General features: G+C 50.3%; 1 protein-coding gene across 3 annotated transcripts in view; it reads left to right on the plus strand.

Moving 5' to 3' along the window:
• LOC140392953 (vacuolar protein sorting-associated protein 26A) overlaps positions 1-15,384 on the plus strand; it is a 227,180-nt gene extending 211,796 nt beyond the window's left edge. For 2 of the 3 annotated variants that reach the window (XM_072478758.1, XM_072478759.1), the window contains 2 exons: positions 3,580-3,722; positions 14,385-15,384. In XM_072478758.1, coding sequence (XP_072334859.1) covers positions 3,580-3,722; positions 14,385-14,495 — 254 coding nt within the window. In that variant the 3' untranslated portion in view covers positions 14,496-15,384. The remainder of the gene's footprint in view (positions 1-3,579; positions 3,723-14,384) is intronic. The other variant, XM_072478760.1, reaches the window with a different exon arrangement.
• Positions 15,385-15,835: the final 451 nt, after the last annotated feature.

Consider the following 15,835-nt stretch of genomic DNA (forward strand, 5'->3'; position numbering starts at 1 on the left):
CGGTCCATAGCTCGCACCCGCAGGCCCGCACCCAGGCAGCCTCCGACCTGACGTCCCTATTGTCCCCCAGCAACAGTCCCTCCCCCATCAGCACAGCAATTCCCCCCCCCTAAATAACAGCACAGTAAAAACAGCCCCCTTCAACAAGCATAACATCTGCTTACCCCCCACTGCGCTTCCGTGAGCCAGCCCGCCCAGCTAGCTTGGTAGCCCCCGCCCATGGCGCCAAACATTTTCCCACCTATTGTTTTTCCCCCGCTGGGACACCCATATTCAAGAGAAAACAATCCCAGCCCGAAAGAAACAAAAAGAAAAGAAAAACCCCACATCGAAAATTCACATCTCCATCCCCCACCAATACAAATGCAAATTTAACTTACAAAGAACAAAGAAATGTACAGCACAGGAATAGGCCCTTCGGCCCTCCAAGCCCGTGCCGACCATGCTGCCCGACTAAACTACAATCTTCTACACTTCCTGGGTCCGTATCCCTCTATTCTCATCCTATTCAGGTATTTGTCAAGATGCCCCTTAAATGTCACTATCGTCCCTGCTTCCACCACCACCTCCGGTAGCGAGTTCCAGGCACCCACTACCCTCTGCGTAAAAAACTTGCCTCGTACATCTACTCTAAACCTTGCCCCTCTCACCTTAAACCTATGCCCCCTAGTAATTGACCCCTCTACCCTGGGGAAAAGCCTCTGACTATCCACTCTGTCTATGCCCCTCATAATTTTGTAGACCTCTATCAGGTCTCCCCTCAACCTCCTTCGTTCCAGTGAGAACAAACCGAGTTTATTCAACCGCTCCTCATAGCTAATGCCCTCCATACCAGGCAACATTCTTGTAAATCTCTTCTGCACCCTCCCTAAAGCCTCCACATCCTTCTGGTAGTGTGGCGACCAGAATTGAACCCTATACAAAATTACACAATTACAAAAAAAATACGCGGCAGCTCCAGGATCGATACAGAAGGCATTACAAATATAGTGCAAAAACAAAAACATTTTTAACGTGAACACTGCAGCAAAGTTCAAACACCTCAGTCCCCTGCCAGCCCTTCCCTTCTGGCGAAGTCCATCGCTTCCTCGGGCTACTCAAAATAGAAATGTTGCTCCTCATAGGTGACCCAAAGACGGGCCGGATACAGCAGTCTAAACTTCACCTTCTTCTTGAAAAGGGTCGACTTTACTTGGTTGAATCCCGCTCTTCTCCTGGCTACGTCCGCGCTCAGGTCTTGGTAAATGCGCAGGATGCTGTTCTCCCACTTACAGCTCCGTGTCTGCCTGGCCCGCCGTACAATATGCTCCTTATCCAGGTACCTGTGCAATCTCACCACCATCGCCCTTGGGGAGTGTGGGGCGGGGGGGGGGGTCACCTACACGCGGCTTCTTCGCTAGTGCTCTGTCCACCTCCAAGTGTCAGGTGAACGTGCCATCCCCCATTAGCCACTCGAGCATACCCGCTATATATGCCGCTGCTACCGCTCCTTCAGACCCCTCTGGGAGACCAACGATCCTCAAGTTCTGCTGGCGGGACCTATTCTCTAGATCCTCCACCTTCTCCTGGAGCCTTTTCTGCTGGTCTCTCAGGATCCCTATCTCCACCTCCATTGCTGTTTGGTGTTCCTCGTGCTCATTCAGTGCCTTCTCCACTTTCTGGTTCGCCCGATCTTGAGCATCCAATCTCTGTTCCAGCCGAGCAATCGATTCCCTAATCGGATCCAAGCATTCCTGTTTCTGCTTGGCGAAGCCCTCTTGAATAAACTTCATCAATTGCTCCGTCGACCGCTGGGTCGTCGAGCCTGGACTCCGGTCGGCTGCCATGCCTTTTCCTGTTGCAGCTTCAGCCCAGGCCTTCTCTGTTCGCCCATTTCTTCCTTTGCGAGCACTCCTGGTCCGCCTATCCATGCAGTGGTGTGGGACTCCACCTTGTAGTCAGTCGCGTCCACTATCAATTTTCCAAGTAAAATCCGAGAAAAAATCGGGGAAAAGGTCCAAAGGTCTGACCCGGTGGCGGGAGCTACCAAATGTGCGACCTACTCCTTCATGGCCGCCACCGGAAGTCTGCTGTAACTTTTCTATGGTAGTGAATTAAATTTCATGACTGCTGAATTGGTAAATGTAGCAGCCATTTTGCACATAGCAAGATTCCAGCTTGCAAATTGGGTCGCTAGTTTATTGGTTGAGGGGAGCGGGGGAAGATGTGTTGCAAGCAGACTTGGATGCCGATGTTTGAATAATGTTGTTGGCTCTTTTATGGGAATGACTGGTTCATCTGAGAATTCAACATGGAGCTCTGCAGTTACTACTTGGGCAAAGTGGAACTTAATTTGGAATTATTGATCTTTGCATTCGTGAATCAATAATCAGAGTGAGGGATAAAATCTTTATTCAAACGACTCCCTCATTTACATTCCAAAATACACTTCAAAATAGTTATTGAATTTGGACAGACTGATCAGTGCAGAACCATACTGGGTTGGTAGAGAACGGTGCAGAGGAAGCTTTGATGAGATCTTGATCCCAGAGGGAGTTTCAAATTGTCTGAAAGAGGCAGGTGTATTTCCCATTTAAATCCATTAACTTGACCTCCATAACGGGACAAGTCAAAGCCTACCAGATATTTAACTAGAAAATGCTGGAATATTCAGCAGTTAAATGTTTTAAGTCGATAATCTTTCATCAGAATGGTGAAATGTAATAGTTTTTATGTGGATGTAATGGGAGAAGGTGGAAAAGAACAAAATGTAAGGTCTGTGATATCACAGACCAGAGGTAGCAATAATGAATTCTCACTGGGCTGATCTGCCAGTTCTACATGGTGGAAGTAAGAGCTACACAGGTGGGATAGACTGGTGAAGGGCACAAGGCCATTCATTAATTTATTGCTCTCAATGCACAAACAGTGTGGGATGGAATTAGTTGTGAACGAGATGCTGGGTTATGTTCAAATTCCATGTGAGCCATGGTGTGTTACTCTGAACAGGCTGTGTCTGGCTTGTGGACTAGTAGAATTTTATTTTAAGGCAGATTTCATAAACCTGTTGACTTGATTTGCAAACTCTCAAACTGAACAGCATTCTTTCTGGATTGTTACTTTGCTGTGTACTAGTAAGGGTCTTGCGCATTCCTTCGCATGCCCTCCCTCTCAAGCGGCCACTTGCGCCTTCTCACACGCATATACACTCAGTGAGCACCCCAATGGTTACTGAACCCATGAGTAGTTTAGACTCTTCTAATCCGAATCCAGTTTACTGCGATTACTGCTGGAGCAGCACATGTCTGTTTACTGCCCCTCAATCTAGGCTTGTGTGAAGACCTACTGCTTCTGAGAAAGCAATTGCAGTTATGTGCAGTTGTACTCGTGCCTTTGGGAGAGATGGAAATATCGGCAGCAATATTGTCTAAAGTCGGCTTGTCTAGGCTTGTGTGAAGACCCACTGCTTCTGAGGAAGCAATTGCAATTATGTGCAGTTGTACCCAAGTGCCTTTGGGAGAGATGAAAATATCGGCAGCAATATTGTCTAAAGCCGGCTTGTTCATTCAAAAGTAAACTTCTTTTTGTTTGTTTATGAAGGTGAATCCATTCCAATTAGACTCTTCCTGGCAGGATATGATCTCACCCCAACAATGAGGGACGTCAACAAAAAATTCTCTGTGCGCTACTTCTTAAACCTGGTTCTCGTCGATGAAGAAGATAGACGGTATTTCAAACAACAGGTATGTCAATAAGCCTGATTGGGTGTCCACTGTGTGACTAGGGGCAATTTTGTACAGATTGGATTCAATCCCTAGTTCTGTACATGTTGTGAGAATGAGATGGTCAACCAGCTTGCCGACAGAACAGCAAAGTTGCACACCGTGGACTAGTTGAGAAGCAGTGGAGGGGCAGACACATCTTTTCTGCCCCAAGGTAGCACAGTGGCTAGCACTATTGCTTTACAGCGCCAGAGTCCCAGGCTCGATTCCCGGCTTGGATCACTGTCTGTGCGGATTCTCCCAGTGTCAGCATGGGTTTCTTCCGGATGCGCCGGTTTCCTCCCACAAGTCCCGAAAGACTATGGGCGAGATTCTCCACTCCCGCGCTGGTTGGGAGAATCGCCTGGGCCACCAAAATTTCGCAGGCACTGGACCCAAGCGGCGGGAACGGCCCGTCGAGTTCTGCGGGCCGCAGGCCTGAGAATCGCCGGAGACACCCAAAATGGCGATTCTCCGGCCCTCCCGCTATTCTCAGGCCCGGATGGGCCGAGCGGCCAGGCCAAAACGGCGTGTTCCCCCCAGGCGCCGTCCACACCTGGTCGCTGCCGTCGTGAACGGTGCGTGAACGCTGGGGGGGCGACCTGCGAGGGGATCCTGCACCGTGGGGTACCTTAAATGTGGGGTGGCCCGTGATCGGTGCCCACCGATCGTTTGGCCGTCCTCTCTGAAGGAGGACCTCCTTCCTTCCGCGGCCCCGCAAGATCCGTCCGCCATCTTCTTGCGGGGCAGACTTAGAGAGGACGGCAACCTCGCATGCGCGGATGACGCCAGTTATGCGGCGCCGGCCGCGTCATCCATGCGGCGCCGCCTTTACGCGGGCGACAAGACCTGGCGCGTGTAGATGACGCGGCCCTGATCCTAGCCCATTGTCAGGGCCTGAATCGGTCGGGATCGGGGCCGTTTCGCTCGACGCGGGAGTGGAGAATCCCGCCCGTGATGTTGGGTAAATTGGCCATTCTGAATTCCCCCTCTGTATACCCGAACCGGCGACTGGGAGTTTTTCACAGTAAGGACAATAATAAAGATTATTCTTATTCGATAGGTGAGATTTTCTGGGCCATTTAATCTGATGCTGCAAGGTGATGAACTAAATTTCATAAGTTGTCATGCCAGGTTTTGAATTCCTGTCTCTGTTCACCATTGCTTTACCCTGCAAAACAAGGTCCAGTCACTCAATTTAAAATCTTGTTTTCCATTTCCTTATTCCATAGATTTATATTTATATTTATTGTCACGTGTACCAAGGTACAGTGACAAGTATTGTTCTGCGGACAGTCCAGAGAGATCATTCTATGCATGAAAAAAAGCATAGGCGGCGGGATTCTCTGTTCCTAAGATTGTGTTTACACCGATGTAGGATTAGGATACGTGGACTTTCACGACAGCAAAACTGGCGCCACACCTGAACCGATTCAGCGACTTAAGGGGCTAGCATTGGCACCACGTGGAACACAAACTTCCAATGAGAAATGATGCTGGATTCACAATTGACACTCGGGAGGCTGATAAGCTGCAGCCTCATATACATACTTCACTCCCCACACACCATCCCAGCCAACAAGCTAGCAGAAAGATGCGTGGCCCCACGATTCAGTTACGCCGAGTTTGAGGCCCTGCTGTACACTTTGGAGGAGAGCCAGGCCACCCTGTATCCGGCCTGGGAAGGAGAAGAAGGCCGCTCGGAAGTGCAGGGAGCGGAAGGAGGATTGCCAGACCCATGGCACCTCACTGCAGCAGAGCTGAGGTCCCTGAATGTGGTTGGCGTGCTCGAGGTAAGGGCAGTCGCCGGGGTGGAGATTGGCCTTGGGCGAGCATTGAGACCACGCTGCGTAGTGGTTCCCTGTGCCATTTGTGTCAACCACCCCCACACCACTCTCGCCCCTACTACCACAACCAAATTCAGCCCACGGTGTAATCATGTGTCTTATCTTTTGTCTTCCAGGACCCGTCAGCGGTGGGGCAGGTTGTTCTGGTGTCCACAGCCTGAACCCCAGGAGCTGAGCAGCGGCGACGACACCGTCACGGAGTTGATCCATATGCCCGAAACCCCGGACACCCCGGAGCTCGATTCCAACGTTGACATCCGGTTTCCATTCACAGCTGTCTCCAACACTCTCCACCATCCCAGAGACACTCACATTGGTTGGGCACTTTAGTGAAGAGGCTCCTGAGACACTATCTGGGTCTCACCACACGAATGATGCGGTACAGCAGGTGGAGGTTGGAACTCCTGAGGAGAGGACAGGCCAACCTGGGGACTAGCTGCCGTCCAAATGTGTTTCGGGCTTCTGGAACGGACAGGCCCATCGATTGTGGAGATGCAGTCACAGAGCCAGGGACTACATGATGGGTTGTCGGCGAGCATCCACCACCTGCAGGCACAGCTGGAGGTGACCAACCATGTGCAGGAGCAGGTGGTGGTGCCAGCCATGCGCGCCTCCCAGATTAGCACTGTTACAACCTGTGACTGCAGTGGAGGCCTTGGGGGCGAGAGTTGCGGATATGGATCAGCATGCCCAAGGCCTGGGGTATTCTGTGCAGGCAGTGGCCGAGGCCCAGGACAGGGCTGCCCTCTCACAGGCAGCCAGAGCCACCTGGTCACAGCGGGCCATCACTGAGAGGGCTGGTGGCATTGCCCAGCCACTGGCCGGTGTGACACAGATGCAGAGGGAGGTGGCACATACCATGATAGCGGCGTGATGTGCCGCAATTCCAGGCGGAGGTGGTTCACTCTCTGTGTTCCATGGCTGCGAGCATGCAGACCATGGCTGAGACGAGAGCAGGCCACCAGGACTGGCAGTGGCAGGGGGAAGCAGTGGGCACAACAGGGAGGCATCACGCCACCTGGACACCCGAGCAGCACCCAGGCCCGGTCGCCCAGAAGACGGCAACCAACGGGGACGCAGGTCACAGGACGGGAATCTCAGCAGGCCGCTTCCACTCCTGATGTACTGTCTGGAGATCCACCTAGACATAGCGTTAGGACCCATAAGGCTGGATAATTAGACACCAGTTAAGTTGGTACGGGTGCAGGGCACATTTAGTGATAGGTGCTAGGGCACATGTCTGTATGTATGTTGTCACATGTTTGCACTGTTACAACCTGCCTCGCTCTGTCAGATGGTTTGTGGGGTGGTTCTGGGCTGGGCTAGCCAGTAGGGGACATGAAGTGTGGCCGGGGGGGGGGGGGGGGGAAGAGAGAGAGAGAGAGAGAGATTGGCGGGTGTTGGAGGGGAGGGCTTGGCTCAAGGACTGCAGTTCAGCCAGTGCCACAGATTAATCGTCCCATAGACCAGACCCACTGTTACTTCAAATAAGAGATCAGGAGCTATGGGGAGAAGGCAGGAGAATGAGAATGGGAAATATATCAGCCATGAATGAATGGCGAAGCAGACTCAATGGGCCGAATGGCCATGTCTTGCGGTCTTAGGGGTCATTCACGAGTATGGTAACAGTGGGGAGAAGCTGTTTTTGAATCTATTGGTGCATGTTCTCTGACTTTTCTATTTTTGGCCCATTGGAAGAGAGAATAACCCGGGTGGGAGGGGTCTTTGATTATGCTGCCCACTTTCCCAAGGCAGCGGAAGGTGTAGACAATCGATTGGATTGGAGGCAGGATCTTGTTTGTTCACAACTCTCTGTAGTTTCTTTCGGTCATAATCAAGCTCTTCACATTTCTCCGAATTAGACTCTCTTCCCATCCAGCTATTCCCTCTCACATCTGTGATCTCACCTCACCCTTGCTCTAACTCCATCAGCAAATTCTTTGCTATTGTTTCCTTAGTTTCTCAGTTTCCAAGTTCTGATTGTTATGCATCAATTTCACCCCAGCACTCGACCACCACTCACTACACACGCAATCTTCACTTTCTGACTAAAAGGCCACAATCCCCTTTTTAAAATTATTTTTGGGTTGTGGGATAAGTCCAGCATTTATTGCTAATCCCTAATTGCAGTTAAGTAGGTGGTGGTGAGCCGCTGCCTTGAACCGCTGCAGTCCATGTTGTGTAGGCACACCCACAATGCTGTTAGGGAGGGAAAGGCTTTTAACCTAGTGACATAGTTCCAAGTCAGGTTAGTGTGTGGCTTGTTGAGGATCTTGGTAGTGATGGTGTTCCCTAATCCTAGTAGTTGGTGCTAGTCGCAAGTTTGAGAGTTGCTGCTGAAGAAACTTCGTTGAGTTGCTGTAGTGCACATTTTTGACGGTACACAGTGTAGTCATGGTTATTAATTTTACTATGTATCCCTTGCATTTGGTGAAATACTACTTGAACATTCATTTTTTTTTAAATATATATTTTATTCAAGATTTTTTGGCCAAACATAACAGTACGTAGTGTTTCTTTTAAACAACAATAAAGCAATATAAATAACAGTGGCCAGTTTTAAACAAATAAATAAATAATATATGAACAGAAACAAAAACCAAACTAAATGGCAACTGCCTGGTCAAAAGTAAATACTCTCCAAAGAAACGATCCAGCAGTCCAATATACATTACCTAAAACAAGTGCCTAAACATATACAATAACACCCCTGAGAGTCCGTCCGATTTCTCCCCCCCTCCCCTCCCCCTCCCCCCTGGGTTGCTGCTGTTGTCTTCTTCTTTTCCATTCCCTCTATCTTTCTGTGAGATAGTCGACGAACGGTTGCCACCGCCTGGTGAACACTTGAGCCGAACCCCTTAGTACGAACTTAATCCGTTCTAACTTTATAAACCCTGCCATGTCGTTTATCCAGGTCTCCACACCCGGGGGTTTGGCTTCCTTCTTCATTAACAATATCCTGCGCCGGGCTACTAGGGACGCAAAGGCCAAAACATCAGCCTCTCTCGCCTCCTGCACTCCTGGCTCTTCTGCAACCCCAAATATAGCCAACCCCCAGCTTGGTTCGACCTGGAGCCCCACCACCTTCGAAAGCACCTTTGCCACCCCCACCCAAAACCCCTGTAGTGCCGGGCATGACCAGAACATGTGGGTGTGATTCGCTGGGCTTCTCGAGCATCTCGCACACCTATCCTCTACCCCAGAAAATTTACTGAGCCGTGCTCCAGTCATATGCACCCTGTGTAACACCTTAAATTGTATCAGGCTTAGCCTGGCACACGAGGACGATGAGTTTACCCTACGTAGGGCATCAACCCATAGCCCCTCCTCAATCTCCTCCCCCAGCTCTTCTTCCCATTTCCCTTTCAGCTCATCTACCATGATCTCCCCCTCGTCCCTCATTTCCCTATATATGTCCGACACCTTACCATCCCCCACCCATGTCTCTGAGATCACCCTATCCTGCACCTCCTGCGTCGGGAGCTGCGGGAATTCCCTCACCTGTTGCCTCGCAAAAGCCCTCAGTTGCATATACCGAAATGCGTTCCCTTGGGGCAACCCATATTTTTCCGTCAGCGCTCCCAGACTCGCAAACGTCCCATCTACGAACAGATCTCTCAGTTGTGCTACCCCTGCTCTTTGCGATGCTCCAAATCCTCCATCCATTCTCCACGGAACAAACCTATGGTTATTTCTTATCGGGGACCGCACCGAGGCTCCCGTCTTTCCCCTATGTCGTCTCCACTGCCCCCAAATTTTCAATGTAGCCACCACCACCGGGCTTGTGGTGTATTTCTTCGGTGAGAACGGCAACGGCGCCGTCACCATAGCTTGTAGGCTAGTCCCACTGCAGGACGCCCTCTCCAATCTCTTCCATGCCGCTCCCTACTCTTCTCCCATCCACTTAGACACCATTGAAACATTGGTGGCTCAGTAGTACTCACTTAGGCTCGGCAGTGCCATCCCCCCCCTGTCCCTACTACGCTGCAAAAATCCCCTCCTCACTCTCAGGGTCTTCCCGGCCCACACAAAACTCATAATACTCTTCTCGATTCTTTTGAAAAAAGCCTTCGTGACCACCACCGGGAGGCACTGAAACACAAAAAGGAATCTCAGGAGGACCACCATTTTAACCACCTGCACCCTCCCTGCCAGTGACAGGGACACCATGTCCCATCTCTTAAAGTCCTCCTCCATCTGTTCCACCAACCGCGTTAAATTAAGCCTATGTAATGTACCCCAATTCTTGGCTATCTGGATCCCCAAGTACCGAAAGTCCCTTGTTACCTTCCTCAACGGTAAATCCTCTATTTCTCTGCTCTGCTCCCCTGGATGCACCACAAACAACTCACTTTTCCCCATGTTCAATTTATACCCTGAAAAATCCCCAAACTCCCCAAGTATCCGCATTATCTCTGGCATCCCCTCCGCCGGGTCTGCCACATATAGCAACAAATCATCCGCATACAGAGATATGCGGTGTTCCTCTCCTCCCCTGAGTACTCCCCTCCACTTCCTGGAACCCCTCAATGCTATGGCCAGGGTCTCAATTGCCAGTGCAAACAATAACGGGGACAGAGGACATCCCTGCCTCGTCCCTCTATGGAGCCGAAAATAATCAGACCCCCGTCCATTCGTGACCATGCTCGCCATCGGGGCCCTATACAGCAACTGTACCCATCTGATAGACCCATCTCCAAAGCCAAATCTCCTCGGCACCTCCCACAAATAATCCCACTCCACTCTATCAAATGCTTTCTCGGCATCCATCGCCACCACTATCTCCGCTTCCCCCTCTGGTGGGGGCATCATCATTACCCCTAGCAGCCTCCGTATATTTGTATTCAGCTGTCTCCCCTTCACAAACCCAGTTTGGTCCTCATGAACCACCCCCGGGACACAATCCTCTATCCTCGTTGCCATTACCTTGGCCAGAATCTTAGCGTCCACATTCAGGAGGGAAATAGGCCTATAGGACCCGCATTGCAGCGGGTCTTTTTCCTTCTTTAGGAGGAGCGATATCGTTGCCTCTGACATAGTCGGGGGCAGCTGCCCCCTTTCCCTCGCCTCATTAAAGGTTCTCATCAGTAGCGGGGCCAGCAAGTCCATATATTTCCTATAGAATTCAACTGGGAATCCGTCTGGTCCCGGGGCCTTCCCCGCCTGCATGCTCCCAATCCCTTTCACTACTTCCTCCATCTCAATCTGTGCTCCCAGTCCCGCCCTCTCCTGCTTCTCCACCTTAGGAAATTCCAGCTGATCCAGAAAGTACATCATTCTCTCCTTCCCATCCGGGGGCTGAGCTTCATATAATCTTTCATAAAATGCCTTGAACACTCCATTCACTCTCTCCGCTCCCCGCTCCATCTCTCCCTCCTCATCTCTCACCCCCCCCTATCTCCCTCGCTACTCCCCTTTTCCTCAGTTGGTGGGCCAGCAACCTGCTCGCCTTCTCCCCATATTCGTACTGTACACCCTGTGCCTTCCTCCATTGTGCCTCTGCATTACCCGTAGTCAACAAGTCAAATTCTACATGTAGCCTTTGCCTTTCCCTGTACAGTCCCTCCTCCGGTGCCTCCGCATATTGTCTGTCCACCCTCAGAAGTTCTTTCAACAACCGCTCCCTTTCCTTACCCTCCTGCTTTCCTTTATGTGCCCTAATAGATATCAGCTCCCCTCTAACCACTGCCTTCAGCGCCTCCCAGACCACTCCCACCTGAACCTCCCCATTATCATTGAGTTCCAAGTACCTTTCAATACACCCCCTCACCCTTAAACACACCCCCTCATCTGCCAATAATCCCATGTCCATTCTCCAGGGTGGGCGCTGTTCTTTTTCCTCCCCTATCTCCAGGTCCACCCAATGTGGAGCGTGATCCGAAATAGCTATATCCATGTACTCCGTCCCCGTCACCTTCGGGATCAGTGCCCTTCCCAAAACAAAAAAGTCTATCCGTGAATAAAATTTGTGGACATAGGAGAAAAACGAAAACTCCTTACTCCTAGGTCTACTAAATCTCCAGGGGTCTACTCCTCCATAAAGTCCTTAAGCACCCTAGCTGCAGCCGGCCTCCTTCCGGTCCTGGACCTCGATCTGTCCAGCCCTGGGTCCAGAACCGTATTAAAATCTCCACCCATTACCAACTTCCCCACCTCTAGGTCCGGGATACGTCCTAACATACGCCTCATAAAGTTGGCATCATCCCAGTTCGGGGCATATACGTTCACTAAGACCACCGCCTCCCCTTGCAATTTGCCACTCACCATCACGTATCTGCCCCCACTATCCGCCACTATGGTCTTTGCCTCAAACATTACCCGCTTCCCCACTACTATATAGCCACCCCCCTGTTTTTTGCGTCTAGCCCCGAATGAAACACCTGCCCCACCCATCCTTTGTGTAGTCTGACCTGGTCTATCAGTTTCAGATGCGTCTCCTGCAGCATAACCACATCTGCCTTACGTTTCTTTAGGTGTGCGAGTACCCGTGCCCTCTTTATCGGCCCGTTCAGCCCTCTCACATTCCACGTGATCAGCCGGGTTGGGGGGCTCTTTACCCCCCCCTCTAGCCATCTCCTTTTTCAATCCAGCTCCTCACCCGGTTCCCACGTAGCCGTCACTCTCCCCAATGGCGCCCTCCCACCCCACCCCATACCAGCTCCCCCTTCTCCCCAGTAGCAGCAACCCAGTTAACCCCCCCCCCCCCCGCTAGATCCCTCACTAGCGTAATTGCACCCCCCATGTTGCTCCCAGAAGTCAGCAAACTCTGGCCGACCTCGGCTTCTCCCCGTGACCTCGGCTCCCACTGTGCGAGGCACCCTCCTTCCTGCTTCCCTGTTCCCGCCATGATTACCATAGCGCGGGAACAAAGCCCGAGCTTCCCATTTGGCCCCGCCCCCAATGGCCGGCGCCCCCAGCTCCTCATCCTCCCTCCCCCCCCCTCCCCCACGACATGGGGAAGAGAGAAAAGTTACAGGGTCGCAGGATTGACAACTTGGGAAATCATCTCTTCCCCCTTTTCCCCCTCTTCACCCCACATATTCACCCCACCACTTTGTCCCAAACGTTCTTTTTCTAGCCCGCTTATTCCAGTTTCTCCTCGACAATAAATGTCCACGCTTCTTCTGCCGTTTCAAAGTAATGGTGTTTCCCTTGATGTGTGACCCAGTCTTGCCGGCTGCAGCATTCCAAATTTAACCTTCCTTTTGTGCAGCACCGCCTTGGCCCGATTAAAGCTTGCCCTCCTTCTCGCCACCTCCGCACTCCAATCTTGATATACGCGGATCACCGCGTTCTCCCACCTACTGCTCCGAGTTTTCTTTGCCCATCTGAGGACCATCTCTCTGTCCTTATATCGGAGAAATCTCACCACTATGGCTCGAGGAATTTCTCCAGCCCTCGGTCTTCGCGCCATAACTCGATAGGCTCCCTCCACCTCCAACGGGCCCGTCGGGGCCTCCGATCCCATTAACGAGCGCAGCATCGTGCTCACATATGCCCCGACGTCCGCCCCTTCTGCACCTTCGGGAAGACCAAGAATCCTTAAATTCTTCCTCCTCGCATTATTCTCCAGCACCTCCAGCCTTTCCACACACCTTTTGTGTTGTGCCTCGTGCATCTCTGTCTTCACCACCAGGCCCTGTATGTCGTCCTCATTCTCAGCAGCCTTTGCCTTCACGACCCGAAGCTCCTGCCCCAGGGTCTTTTGCTCCTCCTTTAGCCCTTCAATCGCCTGTAATATCAGGGCCAACAGCTCCTTCTTCATCTCCTTTTTAAGTTCTTCCACGCAACGCCGCAGGAACTCTTGTTGGTCAGGGCCCCATATTAAACTGCCTCCTTCCGACGCCATCTTGCTTTGTGCCTGCTTTCCTTGCCGCTGCTCTGGAGGATCCACCGCAATCCGGCCACTTTCCTCTCCTTTTTCCATCCGTGTCCAGGGGGGATTCCCTTCTGGTTTACCGCACAGTGTTTTTAGCCGTTAAAATTGCCGTTGGGGCTCCTATTAAGAGCCCAAAAGTCCTTTCCACCGGGAGCTGCCGAAACCTGCGACTTAGCTGGTCATCGCCGCACCCGGAAGTCCCCTACTTGAACATTCATGTAAACTGCATCTGTCCAAATAATTCTAACTTAGCCAAGTTACCTGTTTTTTTGAAATCTATGCTGACAGACCTTTATAACCTGTTTCGGTAAGTGTCATTGTGTATTATAAACTTTTGTAGTTCTTCAACAACAGTTCAAACTAACTGACCTGGCAAGGGGAGTCATACTTTTCATCTCCAGTCCTCTGCTGTCACTTTTCTACTTAATGATATTTAGAGCCACTGTTTCTTACCCAGCTGTACTCCGGATTCTCTATCAGTCTGTGACTAGCACCCTCCAATGGCCATTCCACACTCACACACACCATCATATCCTCTGAAATTCAACTAGGAAGGAAGACTTGCGCTTGTCTAGTGCCTTTTGTAACCTCATGATATTTCTGAGCACTTGCAGCCAATGAAGTACTTTTGAAGGTTAGTCACTGTTGGAAATGCAGCAGCCTATACCCACGCACAAAATTCCCCAAAACTGACCTGGCGAGGGGGGGGGTGACAAAGGCCAGATAATCTGTTTGTGACATTGAGGGATAAATATTGGCCTAGGGCTGTGATTAGTCTGTCCCTGATCCTGGGTTCATACTGGGTGGGTGGATGGATGTTTGTACAGTGTTGCCAGCTGGCTCATCCAGCAAGAAAAAAAATCAATGGTGAAAATCCTGGATCTGGCCATTCAACTGCCTGTTTTAATTCCTTGACAGGAGATTGTACTGTGGAGGAAAGCTCCCGAGAAGTTGAGGAAACGAACCAACTTCCATCAGCGTCTGGAATCACCAGAGCCACAGGCCTCTGCTCAACAGCCTGAAATATGAGGAAAGAGTGAGCGAGATCTCTGTCCCTTTAAAAGTTGCCACAGACATGGTCGCTGTACGTGATCCCACGGTTTCTTTGTGATATTAAACTTTCTGCAGGTCACTAATGGTTTCTCAAACACTGGAACACTAAAGCTAGCTTTTTATACTGCACATTTTGCAATTTTTGTTCGAACTTATGCACTAAAAATCTACACTGAGCAACATGTTGGTTTGATGGTTCTGTATGTACTTGTGCATGGTGGTGGATTTATTTAAACCTGGGAATTACTGTTGTACAGATGCTTAATCGGCTTCGATCAGATTTCACCGCCTCCATTTCAAACATAACAGACAGATGCTTGATGAGAACAGATGTTGAGAGTATATTTATTGTTTGTGTATTTTCAGCCTTTTGCAGACTGAACTTTGGTGATGGTCCTGTTTCACTAATAATTTTTGTTTTTGCTTGGTGTAAAAAAGTGGCACGTTCCAACTCCCAGCATTGCTCCAGGTAGCAATATAACCTCTCTCTGTCAGCATTGCAGACACAGCACTGTGCCCAGGGCCCAATCTTTTATCTCCGATCTCCCTCACCATTTTCCCCCTCCCCCAACTTACTGGGGACCCCGCCTCATTTCCCAAGGAGCATGCACTGTACTGGGGCCTGTACTCTGACCTGAACTGCAATGCAGTTACTGTCAGTGAGGCTACAGTGTAGGGGTAAAGTTTCCTGTAAAGTGCCTGAGAACAGTTTAAAGCCAGTTAATGCCAAATATTTACCTGCATGTCTGTGACTGATATCAAGAAAAAATTGAAATATTTTAAGTACTGTTATTTCAGATGTATTATACCATCCAGAAAAATGTATCTCCTCTATATTCAATAAAATCTTTGCCAGTGTATCCAATTACACTTGAATTCAATCTCTATAATGTACACTGTGACTGGTGTCACTGGCTCTGACTGGGCCAGTCAGGTATCAGTGCTTACTCTGCACCAGCCCAGCTCAACAGGATATTCGGAAGACATCGCTGATTAATTATTTTCCTAACATCCATGTCACTGGGTAACGACCAGCACCAGGAAGACTTTACTGAAGTTTTTATTGATTAAAATTAATTTATGACATTAGAACCATAGAATCCTTACAGTGCAGAAGTTCATTCAGCCCATAATGTGCATCAATCCTGGGCACCCAGCTAGGCAACATTGCCTTCAATGCAGTGTAATAACATTATAGAACAGTACAGCACAGGAACAGGCCCTTCAGCACTCCAAGCCGATCATGATTACTGTCTAAACTAAAATCTTCTGCACTTCCAGGGTCCGTATCCCTCTATTCCCATCCTATTCATGTA

The sequence above is a fragment of the Scyliorhinus torazame genome, chromosome 16 (assembly GCF_047496885.1).
Source record: "Scyliorhinus torazame isolate Kashiwa2021f chromosome 16, sScyTor2.1, whole genome shotgun sequence".
Lineage (NCBI taxonomy): Eukaryota > Metazoa > Chordata > Chondrichthyes > Carcharhiniformes > Scyliorhinidae > Scyliorhinus > Scyliorhinus torazame.